At 37.8% G+C, this 18,905-nt stretch overlaps 1 protein-coding gene across 6 annotated transcripts in view; it reads left to right on the top strand.

Annotated features, from left to right (window-relative positions):
• Positions 1 to 18,905, top strand: part of srgap2 (SLIT-ROBO Rho GTPase activating protein 2) — a 286,112-nt gene that overhangs the window by 218,416 nt on the left and 48,791 nt on the right. For all 6 annotated transcript variants that reach the window (XM_062978583.1, XM_062978584.1, XM_062978586.1 and 3 more), the window contains 2 exons: positions 13,225 to 13,309; positions 16,147 to 16,174. In XM_062978583.1, the coding sequence (XP_062834653.1) occupies positions 13,225 to 13,309; positions 16,147 to 16,174 (113 nt within the window). The remainder of the gene's footprint in view (positions 1 to 13,224; positions 13,310 to 16,146; positions 16,175 to 18,905) is intronic.

Below are 18,905 nucleotides of genomic sequence, written 5' to 3' on the forward strand. Positions count from 1 at the left end.
TAAGTAATTAGTAAACAATGATATGAAAGAGAATTTGATAAGGGGAATGAGTTGAAGGAAAATTTGACCAGATCAGAGTATGTATATAGAGGCTTCTCCATCCCCACTACTCTGTGATTGGACATTCTAGAAATTGATATTGCAATAACATTTATACCTCTTAAAGGAGCATGATACTTTTTAAATGTATTGTATATTGTGTCAATTACTTTGGGAAATAGGATCATTTATGTTGGGTGTGCTGTAGAAATTTTGTTTCGCATTATTATCTTATACAAGCACTCAGATACTTCAAAAGCCACATTAAATTAAAAAGCCTGCTTCAAAGATGAATTTATCATGAAAATGTAGGTGGGGAAAGTATTCCAATTCAGAGGCAATTGATTTTCTAAGAAAAATGCTTATTTAATTTAACCCCCCAAGTATTCTATTTGAAGTGGAGAAAGGAATATTCTCTGTTTCAAAATACGCAGGTATTAATTTTAGTTATATAGGGTACTTTTCTTCAAAAGGTTTAAGTACCATACTTGCACACAGCGGATATCAATAATGTTAAATACCTACTGTTGGAATCACAGACGCCTTAAAAGACCAGACTTAAAAGTGTTGTCAAAACAGAGTTTATTGAAACAAAAGGAAAAGGACGCAGGGATACTTAAATGCAGTTCCACTGGTCAAAAACTCAAAAACCCAAACCAGACCTGGTTCAAAAGGGTAAACAGAAATGAAATTCAGATCAACTGGATGCAAAAAGCAACAAGTCAAACAAAGTGCTCTAAGGCAAAACGTACTGTGTACTACAAATGGTTAACAGAAGGAGTTGCAAGAAGAGAAGCATCACCAGCCGAAGTCCAAGGTCTAAGCACGAGGAATCCAAAGCAGCGTCTCCAGCCAAACCAGTTCAGGTCCAAACTGCAGATTCAAACATGAAACAGGCAACAGCAAGACTACAAGGAACTTTCCCAATACCCAGCACACGAACGCACATCAACACCTTGTCTTCTGCAAAGACCCCTCACCCCTGAACCCACTTTTATCTACAAACCATCATCAGAGGATGAACTGACCACCGCCCCATCACCATCTCCCACAGCTGCTCCCAGCTCTTCACGTGAATTCCTTTGACTCTCCCTCCAATTCCTCCATCTCCTGTCAAGACTTAGATCCCGCCCCCTCCAAGAATCAGTTGGATTCCCTGAATGCCAGTCTTCACTCCCAGAGAACCCCATAAAGGTTTCACTAGTTGTTGGTGCCTCACAAATAGCTTGCACTTTTCTTATCTTAGTCCAATCCATGGTGTCCCCTTCTTCTCCTTCACTCATTGACCCATCATCCCCAGAGAATCCCTCAAATGACTCTTCATCTGTAGGTGCTGTAAGTATGTCCCGGATCCTCTTTCTCTGCTGCTCATCATCAGATTCCTGCTCCTGAGTAACCCTTTTCCCCCTTCTGACACGCATACTACTGTTTGTAACGTTACTCACAGGCTCTACTACAACACATACCTTCAGGAAAGGAAATGCCATTTGTTAAGTCAAATATCACCATGCAGGATAAACAAAATGTGATTGGAAGAACCTAATATATGAATTAGCCTCCTTGATTAGTCCAGTCCATATAGTCTTCGATATTTAGGTTTATAAATCTCACAAAGAAGTCTTGCTGACATTAACTTAAAATTGTAAGATAACTTGTTCAACATAAATATAGGTAGTGAATGAGCATTAATGGAAGGGGATGCAAACAACAAAGAAAAAGAGTAGAATTGTGCATTTTAATTTGACATACATTTGGAAAGAAGGTGAGAGATGGGCTGCTTTGAACATATTTACAGCACTCCAGGATGAGTCTAAATTAGACCTTAGAAATGTGACATTGTAAAGGCTTCATGTCCTTTGACACCTTTTTCTTCCAGTCACATTAATGCATAGTGGAAGCTTTAGTCACAGTGTTGCACTGAAATGTCAGTTTGCTGCAATGAGATAATAGAGATTGTTTTCAGAAGACATCTGAAAGTACCTTAAGACTTCATTATGATTGGTTAAATCTAACCACAATATTGTTCAGCCTGGGAATTTTTAATTTAATTTGATTTAGCTTATTTTTATATTTTATCTGAGTTAGTATTGTAGAATCCAGATGTAGGATACAGTCCTCAACAGACATTGTTGAGACTCAAGTTATTCAGAAGTTAGTGATACTATCTTCCAGGTATATGAGGTTGGTGTCAATGTACACATGCATCTGTGTCATCATTTTCCCCCCCGTGTGAGACATATCAGTCAGGATCTCAGCTTTAATATTTATTTTTTTCAGTTCTGGTTTGGGAGGGGGTTGGTCACATTTTAACTCTTGAGAGAAGCTGCTTCCCCAAAGATCTTAGAATTGGGCAAACCCATGTAGGAAGCTAAATCCTACATTCAAGTACCCTGTGGAGAAAGACTAATAGACTAAACTGTATAAGGGTTACAGAGGTGCTCCACTTCATTAATCTAGGCCAGTATTCTGATAGAAATATTGGTGAATGCCAGCTTGCTAAGGTGGATTGATTGATTGATTTATATATTTATTTATTGGGTTTATACTCTGCCTTTGTCCCAAAATGGTATCGATTTTCCCAATTGAATCCAGACAGCCATTGCTCCTCACTCGTCTTCCACTATGAAGACAGAGCCAGATTTTAAACCACTCTCCCAATGATCCACCCACTTGCCTGCCCTTCTGCAGCCAGATTTTAAACATATTTTCAGTAGTAAAGGGTTGTACAATCTAGCAGCAGGAGAAGAGAGCTAAGGAGACGGTCTTCATGGTGAGAAGGTGGTAAATGGAATGAGGGGGTGGTGCTTTTGGTAGGACATGGAGAGGCAGCAAAAGGAATGGGATGAGGAGGTTGAGTTAAGCAATAGCTACAAATCTGCAAATCAAATCTGCGCAAGAACAACCCACAAATGTGGGATGGAGATGATAGTTGGTAAACCTTGGGATTCAGATGATCCTCATATCTGCTTTTTCATTTATTCTGACTCTACTTCTAGCTTCAGAACTATTGCTTCTATCCTGTACTCTTTATATATTATCAGTAAGAGGAATTTCATACCTCATACTTGCATTTTCAGAATAAGTGCAGAAAATATTGTGCTAAGATGTAGCATAGAATGCCAAAGACAGACATTTAAAAAAGAGTGGATAGTGATAGTTAAAGGTTAATAATACAAAGACCCTGTAGATCCCTTCATCTTTCAAAGTACTTTGCAGAAATAGTTTTTTAATCTACAAGATTTCAAAACGTCCACAAGGTTTCGGAAAATATTATTCACAGTCTTGCCTGTATTCAATGTCAGGATGGTTAAAAAATCAATTTGCTCTTCTCTCTCTCTCTAGTAATTGATAGTGGAGCATTGCATTGCTCTGATCTCCCTCGGGCATTCTGGGAATATTTCTGCTAAAGCTCAGTGTCTGCCTCAGCTTTGTGGTTGCTTTGTTTGTTTGTTTTTAAAATAAAGCTGATCTATCTACATTCTAAAAAGGAAGAATTAAAGATCTGGTCATATGACAGAAGGTATTTCCTTACAACTTTGAAAGCATAACACTATGCCTTCCCAGTGAAGTGGGAAAATTCACATTGGTTTACAAATCAATTTTTTCTCTCTGGCAGCTGCTTCCTACTGGCAAATACCAAAGTGGAGGATGGTATTTGTATCTGTTTAGCTGTAGAGAGGACTGATGGTAGGATTCCTCTAGTAGAGAATAACACATTCTTCCATCAGAGAATTTGATAGCAAAGAAACTTATGATTTCAGGCTACCTTTGTCTACTTGGATTTGACTTTGAGTGAATTGCAGGCAGACTAGAGATATACTGTATTTCTTCCATTCTAAGACATGTTTTTCCTGTATAAACATCTCAAAAATGGGATGTGTTTTAGAATTGCAGGTGTATCATATGTATTTTTGATGGTGGTGATACTGAAATTAGTGTGCATCTCACAATCTGTGTTGTTTTACAATTAAAGAAATATAATATTTTTGTGTTCTTTGGAAGGTTAAATTGCTTATGTATATTTAGGTGCATAAAGGCAAAACATATTAAATTAGAATGTCACTGTCAAGAAGATACTGACTGACAGGCTAAATGTAATTAATCTGAAACATGCCTTATTTAAATAACTTCTAGCCCAATCTAGGGCCAATGCACTGATAGTCAAGATAGCCTTACTAGCAATATTTAACTAAGTGCTATGACCCCAGTATATCCATTATTTCATACTCTCATCAATAAAAAGCTGGTACCATCAACCATCTAGTTTCATTTACAAGTGTTCAGAAGTAGGAACAGGACCCAGAGGAGTGTTGACCAATTTATTTTATCAAGAAAATCAGAAAAACAAAAATGAGGTAATTGTCGCAAAGGAAACTTTTGTTTATCACATTGTCCAGTGTCAAACTATGATTTCTTTTCAAACCACAATTTGCCCACAAATACCATCAAAGTCACCTGTTATAAGATTGAAGCTTTTGTTCTAATATCTGGGCCACATTGGGTGGTTCTATGTGTATGTATTCTCATAGCTACCTAATAAGTTCAGAATCTTACCTTGAGATTTAAATTGACTGTAGGCAGGCAATCTGTCATGTCTTATTATCAGGTGGATATTTGTTTTAATGGGGCATTGACTGACAGCAGGGAGTAAGCCATTGAACTGTGAACATGGCTGTGATGAAAGGTTTCTCTAATCACTGCTCTTTGGCATTGTGTTTCCTGCATGTCTCAGGATAGTGTGGGTTGCTTTGCATTCTTATTTAAATCCTACAGTTCTTGGCAGTAGTAGTAATTTTGCACTAAGCAGTGTGGTTAATTTCGAGGCCTTGTGAGAACTTATAGTAAAGGTTGTTGTTTTTTTAAGTTCCCATTAGTAATATTTTATGCTAATGTTTCTTTTTCTTTCTTTTCCCCTTCATTGCTTTGATTTTTGACAGTTTGGCCTTTAAAGTGGTTCATTTAACACTGCTTATTTTAACTACAAAACATCATAATCTATAATGCTGTAATTAACTGGCACAGTGAAATCTAAAGTATTTCACCCTAAGATTAAGTGGGGAATGAATGTGCAGAGTATCAGTAATCTAAGATATCAAGGCACTTTGGTATTTAATGATCTTTGTCAGATAATAGCATTAAGGGATGACTAAGTGCCTTTCTAGAGAACTCTTTTCAAGTTACTAATACAGTAGAGTCTCACTAATCCAAGCCTCGCTTATCCAAGCCTCTGGATTATCCAAGCCATTTTTGTGGTCAATGTTTTCAATATATTGTGATATTTTGGTGCTAAATTCATAAATAGAGTAATTACAACATAACATTACTGTGTATTGAACTACTTTTTCTGTCAGATTTGTTGTATAACATGATGTTTTGGTGCTTAATTTGTAAAATCATAACCTAATTTGATGTTTAATAGGCTTTTCCTTAATCCCTCCTTATTATCCAAGATATTCGCTTATCCAAGCTTCTGCCGGCCTGTTTAGCTTGGATAAGTGAGACTCTACTGTAGTAATTCAAATAGACTGTAGTCCAAAACTTCTTACAAATGGCATTTGTCAGATTTCCCCCCTGTCCATATGGAAAGAAACAATGATCTGCAGTCATGAAGTTAGTAATGTGCTCTGAGGTACGGTGTGAGAAAGTTGTGAGAAAGAAGCTGATACATTTTATGAGCAGTTCAAGGTGTGAGGGGCCCTCATGCAAAGTTCTCTAGATATCTCCCTATCTCCAGCAACATCCTTCAAAAATATGGGGGCAATAGAGGAACAAGTAATGGACGTGAAAATACAGGCAGCCCCCAAATTACTGTTCTTTACTGTTCCTTCCTGCCATGAAACCTTAATGCTGAGCCAAAATGTGTAAACCCCTTTGTCCCTTTTCTTCCTACCCGCTGTAAGGAATTATGGGTGTTGACATCCAAAACACCTGGAGGGCCAAAGTTTGCCCATGCCTGCTCTAGTGTGGTGAGATCAAATATTTTCTTTATCCTCCCTGTATTTCTCTACCTCTGTTTTCCTTTTCCTGTCTTTTAATTGCCTTTTAATTGGCACAATCTATATATATAAAAGAGTGATGGCATCATGGCGACCCACAAAACAACAAAACTACAGGTCCCCCAACCTCGAAATTTGACAACACAACCCATCATCCACGCCTCTAGGATGATACAACAAAAAGAAAAGAAAAATAAAGTCCTAATTAGAGGGAGAGGAATAATTGCTTTTATCCAATTGCTTCCAGTTAGAAGGCTAAGCTCCTCCAACTTGGTCTCCTAGCAACCCAATAAAAATAATAAAAAACACTAAAACATAATTAAAAATACTAAAAAAAATACAATGAAATACTATAATAACAGAAAACAACTAAAAATAATACAAGAAAATAATAAAATATAATAAATAAAAAGATAACTTACAATAAAAATAATTTAAAAATACAAATAATGTCAAATAAAAATTACACAACAATTTTTAACCAATACCACCACCACTTTGCCACAGCAACGCGTGGCCGGGCACAGCTAGTGCTATATAATTCTGGGATTTGCACTTTGGTGAGGCAGCAGCATTCTTTGGCAGAGAAGGTTAAAGACTTGTAAAACTACAGCTCCCAAGATCCCATAGCAATGAACCAGGGCAGTTAAAGTGGTGTCAAACTGCATTAATTGCACGGTGTAACTGCACCCCAAAGAAGCTGGGGCAGGATAAACAGGAGAGGCTTTGGGAGAGAAGGCTTATCTATTTCTATAGTTTTCCTTTCCATTGCTTGGAAACGGTATTTTTTTAAACTGATTCTAATTACACAGGAACTATAATGTGCACCTTTTTTTGACCAAATTACAAATTACACTTTTTGCTGGGCCTGTTCTGATTTTTAAAAAAATCAACTTAAGAATGAAGCTTCAAATCCTATGTTGTTTGTAACTTGGGGACTGCCTGTAATATCATTCCAGGTGCCCAGTATTTCATCAACTTGGAGCTATGAAGAGAATTGCCAGCTGCCACTATACCTGATGCTTGTAGGCCTCCTGCCTCTATACCACCTCCTGCTACTGTGTACATGCCATCCTTTCTGAGATTGTCCCAACTCTGTACCAACTGGTTTCATGCAATTTGGCCCATTTTAAAATATCTTTCACCACTTTGGAATGACACTAGTTTCCACAGATGCAATTTCAGAATCATTATAAATTACGGTGCCAAAGTTCAGTTGTTTCTATTATTGTCATGCTTACACACACAAAAAATTTTGGTGTTTCGGTTTTTTAGGCCTGTTCCTGTGTTATTTAAAGGATTAATTCAGAAAATTGCACTGGACCATATCAGTTCTAGTTTTTATTAGATATGCCTATCATGATTTTCTGTGGGCAGCAAATGAAGACTAATATATGGCACATCTTCTGTATCTCAAAATCTAGAACTGATAGGGGAAAACTGGTGACATTTTTTGAATCAGCAGGTCAGAGACCTAGAAACAGGTCTAACATCGGAGGCACCAAAATGTGTGTTGGCCAGTGTTATTGATACTGAAAATACTTCAACTTTGGATAGGCAACTGCCTTTCCTAATTTTTATGTTATTTCTCATACATAGTATAGAATACCCAGGTACTAACTTCATGTTGGTAGCACATCCTCATTGTCTGTAGTTTGCCTTGTTTTTCCAGTTAGCAAGCTACAGATTTATGTAATTGCCATCAAGAATTCATCTGCATTACTTTCACTGTCTACCTATCTCTCTCCCAAGAATTCAGAGACATGGCATGGTTTGAACTTTGAACATGATAGCCTTTGGGATCCTGAAAACAATTGAGTTTTCAGGAGAGTTCTGTGTTTGAGAACCCTGTTAGATAATCCTTGATGAGTAAATAAATTTGTTTTGCTAATTTGGTATATTGATCACAATTTGTTTATTTTAATTTAATCAATTTATTATATGCAAATTGATGTATCTGATGCGATCCCAGAAATAAGCATCAAAGCAACACACTCAGTCAATTTGAGAAATTTTGTTTGAATTGAGTGAAAAAGTGGATATTTTAACATTTAAAATATATAACCATTGATATACTGGGGAAGGATATTCCATAAATTGGGAAGAATGACACCGTGTAGATTACTTACTTTGAGGTTACTGCCAAAATCTGTGATGTCGCAGAACAGTTTCAAAGATCTAAGGAAGTCAATCTACCAGGTATCCCATTCCCAAATTGTTCACTTGTACAATTGTTAATCAGCAGCTAGTGCAGTTGTTTCAACACCACTGTGTTATTAATACTGTTTGATGTCCCACCCACCATTCTGTATTAGCTTGAACATTTATACTAGCCTTACCTAGATTAGTTAGAACATTTACATGAGTAGCCTTACAGAACTCTAAGCATGAGATTGCCAGTAGCTGGACTATTTACCCTGTTTGGGAAAGGGCATAATGGCCTATCGGACAAAGCTTGAATATACAGTACCAATCCCCATGAGTACTGGTTAAATGAGAGTCTACATTATTTGTTCCTTCCACAGAAATGCAACCTAGCCAAGAACAGACACATATTCCAATTTCTGTATGCTCAAACCAACCATACACAGAGTTCTGTTTGTCGGGTATCATTCACCCCAAAATAGCATCCACAAATTGTGCTGTGCCTCTTTGGGCTGAGATTTTATTTACTTATTTACAGCATTTATATTCCGCCCTTCTCACCCCGGATCACAGAACACATGCACGGCAAATATTCAATGTGGTTAGACATATAGGACAGATAAACAGATAAAGGTCGGCATTTTCCAACTTCAGTGTCCTTGGAGGTTGTGCTCGATACCAGCCACAGGGGTGCTGTCACTTCATCTTCTATGACGACGAGCCCGTGACTTTTTCCTCCTGATTCTTTGATCGCCAGCATTTTCTAGTATCTCCTTTTTATGGTGCCACAAACTACCTCCTTGCTTGAGTGGTGCCTAATTTCTCTACTCACAGCTGTTTTCAAACTGCTTAGGTCAGTGGTTCTCAACTTGTTGGTCCCCAGATGCTTTGGTCTTCAACTCCCAGAAATCCTAACAGCTGGTAAACTGGTTGGGATTTCTGGGTGTTGTAGGCCAAAACACCTGGGGACCCACAGATTGAGAACCACTGGCTTACGTGGACAGTGAGTTGGGCTGAAGGTCAGATGCTCACCCCGACCCAGGCTCGAACTGCCAACCTTTCAGTTGACAAAGATGATTAGCCAGCTGTGCTAAAACCCGGCCATAGAGCTGTGTGTCATCTGACTACCGGTTATACCTTGGCCGGAATTTCCTAATGATATCATTTGCAAGTGAGAAACCTGTGGTTCCTCTTTTCTAAAAGTATGATTAAAAGTATTTAGATTACTCTAGTCGGAAAGACACTATTTTAGAATATTACTAGCTGTGCCCGGCCACGCGTTGCTGTGGCGAAGTCTGGTGGTATGGGAAATAAAGTATTGAGGAATTGGTGGTAGTTAAGGTAAAGGGTAAAGGTTTTCCCCTGACCTTAAGTCCAGTATAAATGGGTTCTATAGCTGTGTGGAAGGGCCTTGAGTCTACACTGCCATGTAATCCAGTTCAAATCAGATAATCTGTATTTTATAGGCAGTGTGGAAGAGGCCTAAATGAGGCCTAACTCTGCCTGTCCCCTGGGCTGAGTGGTTTGCTAGGAGACCCAGTGGGCGGAGCTTAGCCTTCTAACTGGCAGCAATTGGATAGAAACAATTATTGTGTTGTCGAAGGCTTTCATGGCCAGGATCACAGGGTTGTTGTATGTCTTTCGGGCTGTGTGGCCATGCTCCAGAAGTACTCTCTCCTGACGTTTCGCTACATCTATGGCAGGCATCCAAGTTTATCCATGCCACACAGCCTCTGAGGAAGCCTGCCATAGATGTGGGTGAAACGTCAGGAGAGAATACTTCTGGAATATGGCCACAAGCCCGAAAGACATACAACAACCCAAAAACAATTATTCCTCTCCCTCTAATTAGGACTTAATTTTTCTTTTCTTTTTGTTGTATGAACGTAGAGGCATGGATGAGGGGTTGTGCTGCCAAGTTTAGTGTTTCTGGGATGTGTAGTTTTGTCATTTTGTCCTAGGCCGAAATTTCATTACTCTTTTATATATATAGATTTACAGGTTTCTTTTGTTTATTCTTTCAGATCTTCAGTAATTTAAAGCAATGTTAATTTCATTTCTTTTTGCAACTTGATTTTTATATGAATATTTCTGCTGTTTGTGTATCCTTGTAAGAAAGGGAAGATAGGGAAAGTTTGTCTTCATTAGACATTAACTACAGCTCATGCTATAGTGTTGTGATTTGTCAAGTGGGAATGGGAATTATGAAGACATTGCAGTCAAAAATTAGTAGAAAAAACCTACTGTGTTGGAAAAATCAGTTGAAAACAAGACGTGCAAACAAAAGACATGTACCTATGTGATAAATGAACTTTGAAAAAACGTTATGGCTAAATATGGATACGTCTGCATTTTATTTCTTGTAATGTATTACCAAAAGGTGAGAAAGAGATCACAGAATGTAGTGAGTAAAATGGAGTGTGAGAGGTTAAGGATGTAAAAGAGGGAGAAAGTGTGCAATAGCTGCTTTACTGCTTTGTAAAAAAAACAGAATATTTCCTTTGCATGTCACTATAAAGATATTTATATCTGTGTTTGGAATGCGGGGTGTTCGTTGTCCAGATATTCCAGACGTTCAGCTACTAATGTGGATTTATAGTTGCAAAAGAGAGAGCTCAGCCAGACAACAAACACTAGAATCACGGAGTTGGAAAAAGCCTTGAAGGTTGACTAGTCCAACTGCCTGGAACTTTTTTTTTTTTAAAAAAAAACAATACCTCTGTGTCAGGACCCAGGCTGCAGAGCACCAATAACCATGCACAGATACCAGAATCTATCTAATATCTTTATTAAAGGTATATGTAAAGTCAATAAAAACAAGTGAGGAATATAGTTCAGAGTAGACCTTTCAGGAAAGGTCAAAAATAGTCCAGGAAATCAATGTCCAATATGAGATATTAGAGTCCAAAGTTATAATCCAATAACCGAAACACACACTTTGCCGAGCAAAGTGTGGGGAAATGACAGGGTCCTTTAGTCCAATGGAGCTTGATAACAAGGCTGGAGAGCAAACTAGATTCTTGGCAAACAAGGCTTGATTCAAGGCAACAAGAAGCAAGGAACAAGAACAGGGTCCGTGGCAAAATCCGCGGCGAGGTCCGGGAAACAAGGCAGGGCTGGAACGAGAACAAGGTCCTGGAAACGAGGAACTGGAGTAGCGTAGTCTACACACGATCTCACTCCTGAAGCTGACGAATTGACTCCGCAAGGATCTCCTTGTGGGTAAACACCTATATAGGATCTTGCTTTCCCGCCAAGGAACACTTTCCCTGGGGAACAAGAAGTGAAACCCATACTATGTCCAGATGCATGACTCCTTAAGATTTCCCAAGGGAAACAGGCTTAATCAGTTAATTGTCTGGCAGCGATCCTGGCGCTTCGGCGATTCGCCTCCCTAGCGCCTCTATCTCGATTATAATTATCCCGGCGAGAGAACGGGGGAGATTTCTGCCCAAGGCTTGTTTGGCTGACTTCTGGAGGGCAAACATCCTGCAGGTGCAAGGGCTCCAATTCTGGCTGAAACGGTGGGAAACCAAAGTTTTCCTCTTCGTCTGCCACAATAGTACTTGAAACGGGACTACATGGCCCATGAGTCATCACACTCTGCCTGCTGCCATGCAGCCTTTTGAAAGAAAATAATTTCCCATTTGAACAAAATCAGCTAAGGATGGTGACTACAAGTGATGAGGTGTCATTTCCCATTCATCTGATAGACATGGAGACAAAAATTGGCCCTTGCCACTATAAAGTAATCCAGCCCTACCTTTGAATACTTTATGATAATTGTCTTTATGCCCTGCTTGTGCCTTCCAGGTGGTGTCTGTGGTAAAAAGGATAGTGGAGGAGATTATTGTTTATTAATTCAAAAAATCTGTTTAACCTTAGATATGCTTATAATAATAATAAAATCTTTATCTGTACCCCGTCACCATCTCCCCGAGGGGACTTGGGGCACCTCACAGAAGCACTGTAAGTGCTGCATATGACAACAATTCGCAAGTATAAATACATGACATAAGTATTAAAAAAAACAATACACATAAAATCCCAGTAAAAATTGTAAGAATTATAAAATTTCTTAAAATGCAGGAGAACCTGCAAATAAGCTTGCTATCTGCAATAACAATATAGTACCTTTAAAACTTGGCATTATCTGTATTGGGTTGGAAATTGATTACTTTTGGATATATTAGTTCTATCAATTCATTTGTTGGGGAGTAGGGAGAAGAATTTGATCAGTGATGCAAGAACCCTTCTACTTTAGTAATGTAGATCTAACCAAGATGTTTTGCAATGTTCACTAATAATAGCCCAGAAGGTGCTGTTAAGCCCACTTTGAAATTCACAAAATGTGGCAAAGGAGAAGAAAGCATGAGGTCTTTCAGATATTAAGATACTGACTTCATGTGATGCGAAACCTCCTGCTACAATACATCTTAAACGAACATTTTAAAGCCATTTTAATTTAATTGTATCTTAATTGCTTTTAGGGTATATGTTGTAATGTTTTACTCATGTTTAAGTTTACTATGTCTTATTGGATTGTTTTTTATTATTTTCATCTCAGTGCGTAATTTTTGTTGTAAGTTTACTGTTATAGCTGTGCATTATCTTGTATTATTTTGATGTGTTTGTATTATTTTGAGGCACTGATTATTTGCCTTTCTGTTTTGTGTCTGTAAACTGCCCTGAGTCCCTTCGGGGAGAAAGGGTGGTCTAGAAATAAAGCTGTTGTTATTGTTGTTGTTGTTGTTATCCATCTCTAAGTAAAATCCAAGAAATCTGCTTCACACAGCTGCGTTTGGTTGGGTGTGTCTGTGTGATGGATATTGATATATGTGATGTTGTTACTGCATGGAAATATGGTTGTTTGATTTGTCCTAAACTGCTTGTTCCACAGAAAGTTTGCAAAGGTGTGTGTCAAAAAAAAAGCAAAATTTCTTGACATCCATGATTCATGGTTCTACAGTATTTGCAAAATCAGTGTTGATGCTTTTTTTTCTCTCTCTCCCTCTCTCTCTCTTCTTAAAAAAATGTCCAATAGAAGTTGAAGGAGTATCTAGAAGGCAGGAACCTCATCACCAAGCTTCAGGCAAAACATGACCTCCTTCAGAAGACTCTGGGAGAAAGTAAGTCTTGGAATCGCTTTATCATCGGGTCAGCCTATCCCTTGTAATTACTGAATTAGGCAGCTGACTGAGCATAACCATCTTGGATTATCGATGCTAAGTGGGCAAAGTCATGTTTTATGGATTTATTATTCCATCTCTACTGTGCTACTTAAGTAATGGTGAAAAGGCAGTGCTTAATGAGCCAATAATGTGCATCATCTATTTGTTTAAGTGAAGCATATGCCCATTCCTTTCCCTCCCCTGTTCCCCCCACTTATTGCACCATTTTTACAGAATCAAATTGGGGGAATCCTTGCAGGATATTTCTCTCTCCTGGCATGCAAATGTTTTATCCTTTAGGAAAATATTCTATATCCTTTTGTCATTGGATTTGCTTGCTTTTCATCACAATAGTATGGTTTTAAGAGAGATTAAGAAGAATATGTTTTCTCAAAGATAGAATTGAGTTGCAGTATGGGGTGCACAGCCTGTTGGCATTACTAGCCATTGAAGCTGGAATGATTAGTTGCCTGACACCATTAGTGAACCAAGATGCCATCAGAAATTATGTATCTGTGCACCTATGAAAATCCCATCTGTTCAGCATCTGGAGAAAGGAAGGCTAGGTAATCATAATGCCACAGTACCATTAAATTCTCTATGCATAGAACAACAAAATTACACACACACACACAAGCACATATATTTCTCCATGTAATGTTCACTGCCCTCTGTGATAAACACATTCCTGGGTCATTGCAGACTGTGACATTCCAGCATGATCAATGCATCTCTTAACCACTATTTCCCATACTATTTTGTAATGCCTTTTTGGACAGGTTAAAATCATATTGCCAGTCCTCTGAGTCTGAACTGTTATAAAACAACATGATACACACATTTATTTGGGATGATAGGGAAGTTGGCATATACTTACATACATATCAGTGTATGTATGTATTTTTCTAAGGGAGGATCAAAAGTCTGCAAATGAAGGAGCTGCTAAAAGTTAATCTTAAATCCAATTTATATATGCTGTTGAACTAGGGAGTGCATTATTGAAATCTTTTAATAGTGTTGGCTCTGCTTCATTGTGTGAGATTGCTTGGCAGACTGTAAAATATGTCTGGTTGTTTAACTTTGGAGGAACTCAGTATTGCTTTGTGTCTGCCCCCTACTCCCTCTGCCTTGTGCTTCCCTTTAAGGTGACATTTGACTTCTCTTGCAAATTACTTTAATCTGTAGATGACAAGTTCTGTTAATAAAAAGTACCAGCATGTCTTTCAGCCTGCAAGTAATTATTTTCCTACCTTCCATCTGCATTTGTCACTGTAAACTAGAACCCTTTGATGTTGCCACAGCCATGTAATTTATACCTATAAATATTCTGTGATAGAAATGGGACAGATGGTAAGAAACTCCAGTTTGGAATAATGCTGTTATAAATTATGCACTATTCTAGGTAATTGAGGTTTGTGTTGGGAGGGGGAAAGTGACTATTCAAAATGTATTATTTATTTTTCATGATCAACAATTGTCCCTGTTTCCATCACTTCTTATTTAATCTTGATCTGTCAAGCCAGATCCTTAGTTGATGCAAATCAACGACATTCCAGTGATAAAATAATCTTAGGGCCCTTCCAGACAGGCCTTATATCCCAGATTTTCTGGTTTAAACTGGATTATATGAGTCTGCACTGCCAAATAGCTAAAGGTAAAGGTTTTCCCCTGACATTAAATCTAGTCGTGTCTGACTCTGGGGGTTGGTGCTCATCTCCATTTCTAAGCCGAAGAGCTGGCGTAGTCTGTAGACACCTCCGAGGTCATGTGACTGGCATGACTGCATGAAGCGTCATTGATATTTTTTATATTTGTCGAATAATTTATGTATCCCCTTTTTTTCACTCTTTATTGCATTTATATAAAATATTGTCTGTATTAGCACCAGACACTTGACTCCTTTCTTTCAAAGTTGTTAGAAGAAGGTTAGTAGAATGACTTTTTAAAAAATCAACTTGATAACAGAAAGAATAATTTAAAGCCATGACTACTAAAACAAATGGAATATTAGCAGTTTGTGCCCGTGGGCTAACAAATGTGTGGATGTTTCCAGTTTCTGTAAGTGATACAGTAGAGTCTCACTTATCCAACATTCGCTTATCCAACATTCTGGATTATCCAACGTATTTTTGTAGTCAATGTTTTCAAAACATCGTGATATTTTGGTGCTAAATTCGTAAATACAGTAATTACAACATAACATTACTGCGTATTGAACTACTTTTTCTGTCAAATTTGTTGTATAACATGATGTTTTGGTGCTTAATTTGTAAAATCATAACCTAATTTGATGTTTAATAGACTTTTCCTTGATCCCTCCTTATTATCCAACATATTCACTTATCCAACATTCCACCAGCCCGTTTATGTTGGATAAGTGAGACTCTACTGTATAATAAAATGGTAATCTCTCTTTCCTTTTAATTCCTCTGAGAAGAAGATGGGGAGAAATGGCATCGCTCTCTTTAGCAAAAGACGTCAACAATTAGTGCATCTCTAGCAAACTACTTTTTAAAAAATGGAACACTCAATGCTTTCCAAAGAAAGAGTCCTTAGGCAGCTTGGATCTATTTTGTGCATTTCTTGGGCAGCCACCAAGGGGCCTTGGCAGCAGGAATGGGCTGTCGTATTCACAATAACCAAAGTGCAAGAAGGAAGCACCTGGCCTGTTGAACCTTTAAAAATATCTCCCGATCCCCTCATCTCTCAAACTGAACCAGTTTCTCCATTCTTCCTACCTGTAGCAAATTTCTGCTTTGAAAAAAATTAACATCACACTTTTTTTCTTTTAACAGGTCAAAGGACTGACTGCTCCCTTGCCAGGTAGGTGTGGCTGCTCACTGCCCTTGTTTTTCAGTGTTGTCTAGTAGTCTGAACATTTAAACAAAGGTACCTTCATACTTTACCTTTTTGGTGACTATTTCTTTCTTAAAAGCTGCAGGCAATATAAACTCATACTTGGAAACCTTTCAGGCAGCCTCTTGCAGAGCAGATCATAGTTTACAAGCTAAACTATTGGCTTGCTGAACAACGGTGATCCATATAGTTTGCATAGAATTACTACATTCAATCTTATATAGAATTTAGATTGTGAATAGCTAATTTTATCATTTGGCAAAGCAAGAAAGAGAAATAGGAACATTGGTTTAGTCATCCAAAACCAAGGTGTAAGGGCAAGACTGGATATTATAACTGACAACATAGTTGCCACCACAGGGGGAAAACTCTTGTCAAGTTGTTTTCTGAGTCCTGTAAAATGTAGGCAAACATACACATATTGTATGATGATTACATTGTGTATTTCTCCTCTTCCAGTCATTGACTGCTACTAGTGGGAGCTGGAAAATATCATTGGTGTCTATTTCTAAATAGTTAAAGAAGGAGAGACTTTCACAGAGGGGTGTCTTACATTGAACATAATATATAGATAAAATTTGTTAATATTGTGGGCTAGTATAGTTTTATATACATGTTTTCTAAATATTGTATATTTTAATTGTAAAATGTCATGAGTGGTTTTGCTTTTTTTAAAAGCATCTAACAATAAATCGTAACAGCAGTTCTACCCTAATATATTCACAGTAGGGGGGCATGCTAATTAGCTAATATGTAGTGATGCCTCTTCATTTTTCCAAGATAGACAAGATGCAGTGTTTCACTGGATTTATCCCTGTCATGAGAGATAAAGAGCCTTGAAAGGGCTTTTGATTGTTTAATGGAGGAGGGGAGGGATCAGTCATAGGAGGATTTTCTTTCACTTTGCCCCATTGACCTCATCCAGTTTGACATGGAATTGGATTGCAGCAGTGGAGAGAATAAACATTTTGTTATAACTGAGCCCAGCATCAATCATGCTATCATAAATGTCACCGAGTGTTTGGAAATAATAATAGAAAAAATGACTTTTGATTGGGCTTTCTGGGAAATGCTACAAATCTCCAAATTGCCATTCTATACAGGCCTAGATGTCAAGGTATATTCATGTGTATGAGATATGTGCCTATCTTTCTATGTCTCTGGGCATGTCTGCTAGCCTTTCTAATGAAAGGAAAGTTATTGTTTCATATCTGGAGTCATTATTTCATTTCACATTTTTCATAGTAAAGTAGAGCTGACAGGTCCTAATTAGGGTCTGATATCTGTAATAATAAAATACTATTTATTGTGAGATAATGTAAATTGTTGGGAATATCATTTAAAGTATGCCACACTGATTGCAAGGGGAATCTGCTATTTGAGAAATTCTAACAGTTAGTTCTTGGCTGGTACCTCTTTTTTTCTAAGAACATCACCAAATTATACGTGTCATTATGATTCTTAAGCACAGGCAAGATTGCCTGTATTACAAATTCAGCAGCCATCTGTTCTGGCAAAGATTTCTCTGTTCTGGGACTTCACAATAGCTTGTATCTTCTGCAACATTTTGCAGGATACAAATGATTAAAACAGAAGTGAAAATAGAAAGAAGGTAAACAGGTCCAAAGGCTATTAGAGCTGTTTTGAATTTACATTCAAGGGTGAAGAGGGTGCTCCTACATCACAGGTGGACCTTTTCAGACGTTGCCAATTTTCTTTGCTTAAAATGAGCTGTGAGTGGCAGAAGTAAAATTCTTAACATATCAATAAAACACAGAGTTATGTAGCAACTGTGCTAGTGCACTAGTGGATGAAATCAAGAGCAAATAGCCTCATCATTGTATTGTTGTTATTACCCAGCCTAACCATTATGAGAATATGTAGATTTTCCAAAATCTGTGAAATCTCTCTTACAATCTGTAAAGTACTAGCCCTTGGTGGTTGTTGGCAATCATGCATCTCTGATACAAGAGAAACTGGAATTGGTTATAGTTTAGTGATAGTTTTGCAAACACTAGGTCCCAGTGTCACTCTGCTACATTTCTGTAGAGAACTGGAGAAAACCTATATTTTATTCATTTTATGTAGAGATGAAACATTGCATTTTTTTCTTGATTAATAATGCCTTTTAAACTCCCACCAAATGATAGTAGAACTAAGGAGTGTGGCAGATAAATAAGAATAAACACGTACAGCTTTGTTGTGAAGTTTTCCCAAGAAGGTATCTTGGTTCTACATGACAGATCTATATGCTGAATGTGTGGGTTTCCTCTTCTACTATTGTCTTGCATTCTAATTAGTCCGTCACAGGTTCCAGGGAGGCCTACATTACCATAAAGTTTTCTTTCATGTGGAATTGAGTATCTTCTTGTGATATCCTCTTAACAAAGGGGTGGTGGGATATCTTCTGCCATGCTCCTTAGTTCTCTTTACACTCATTCCCACCTTTTGAGGCCCAGGCAAGTGAGTGGGCTTCAAAGAGCACAGCAATAGAAAAAAGACAACCAGTTCTTTATGAAAAAGATGTATACTAAATGCAGTGGAAAATTTCCTGCCATATTCATCTGCTTCTCTTGCGCCCATTTAGTCCCAAAAATGATTATACAGAACTAAAGGCTCTGACAGGAGAAAATAGAATCCACAATCAGCCTTATTGTTAAGATTTTGCAAGATAACATCTTACTTCAGTATGAAAGAG

The sequence above is a fragment of the Anolis carolinensis genome, chromosome 4 (assembly GCF_035594765.1).
Source record: "Anolis carolinensis isolate JA03-04 chromosome 4, rAnoCar3.1.pri, whole genome shotgun sequence".
NCBI lineage: Eukaryota > Metazoa > Chordata > Lepidosauria > Squamata > Dactyloidae > Anolis > Anolis carolinensis.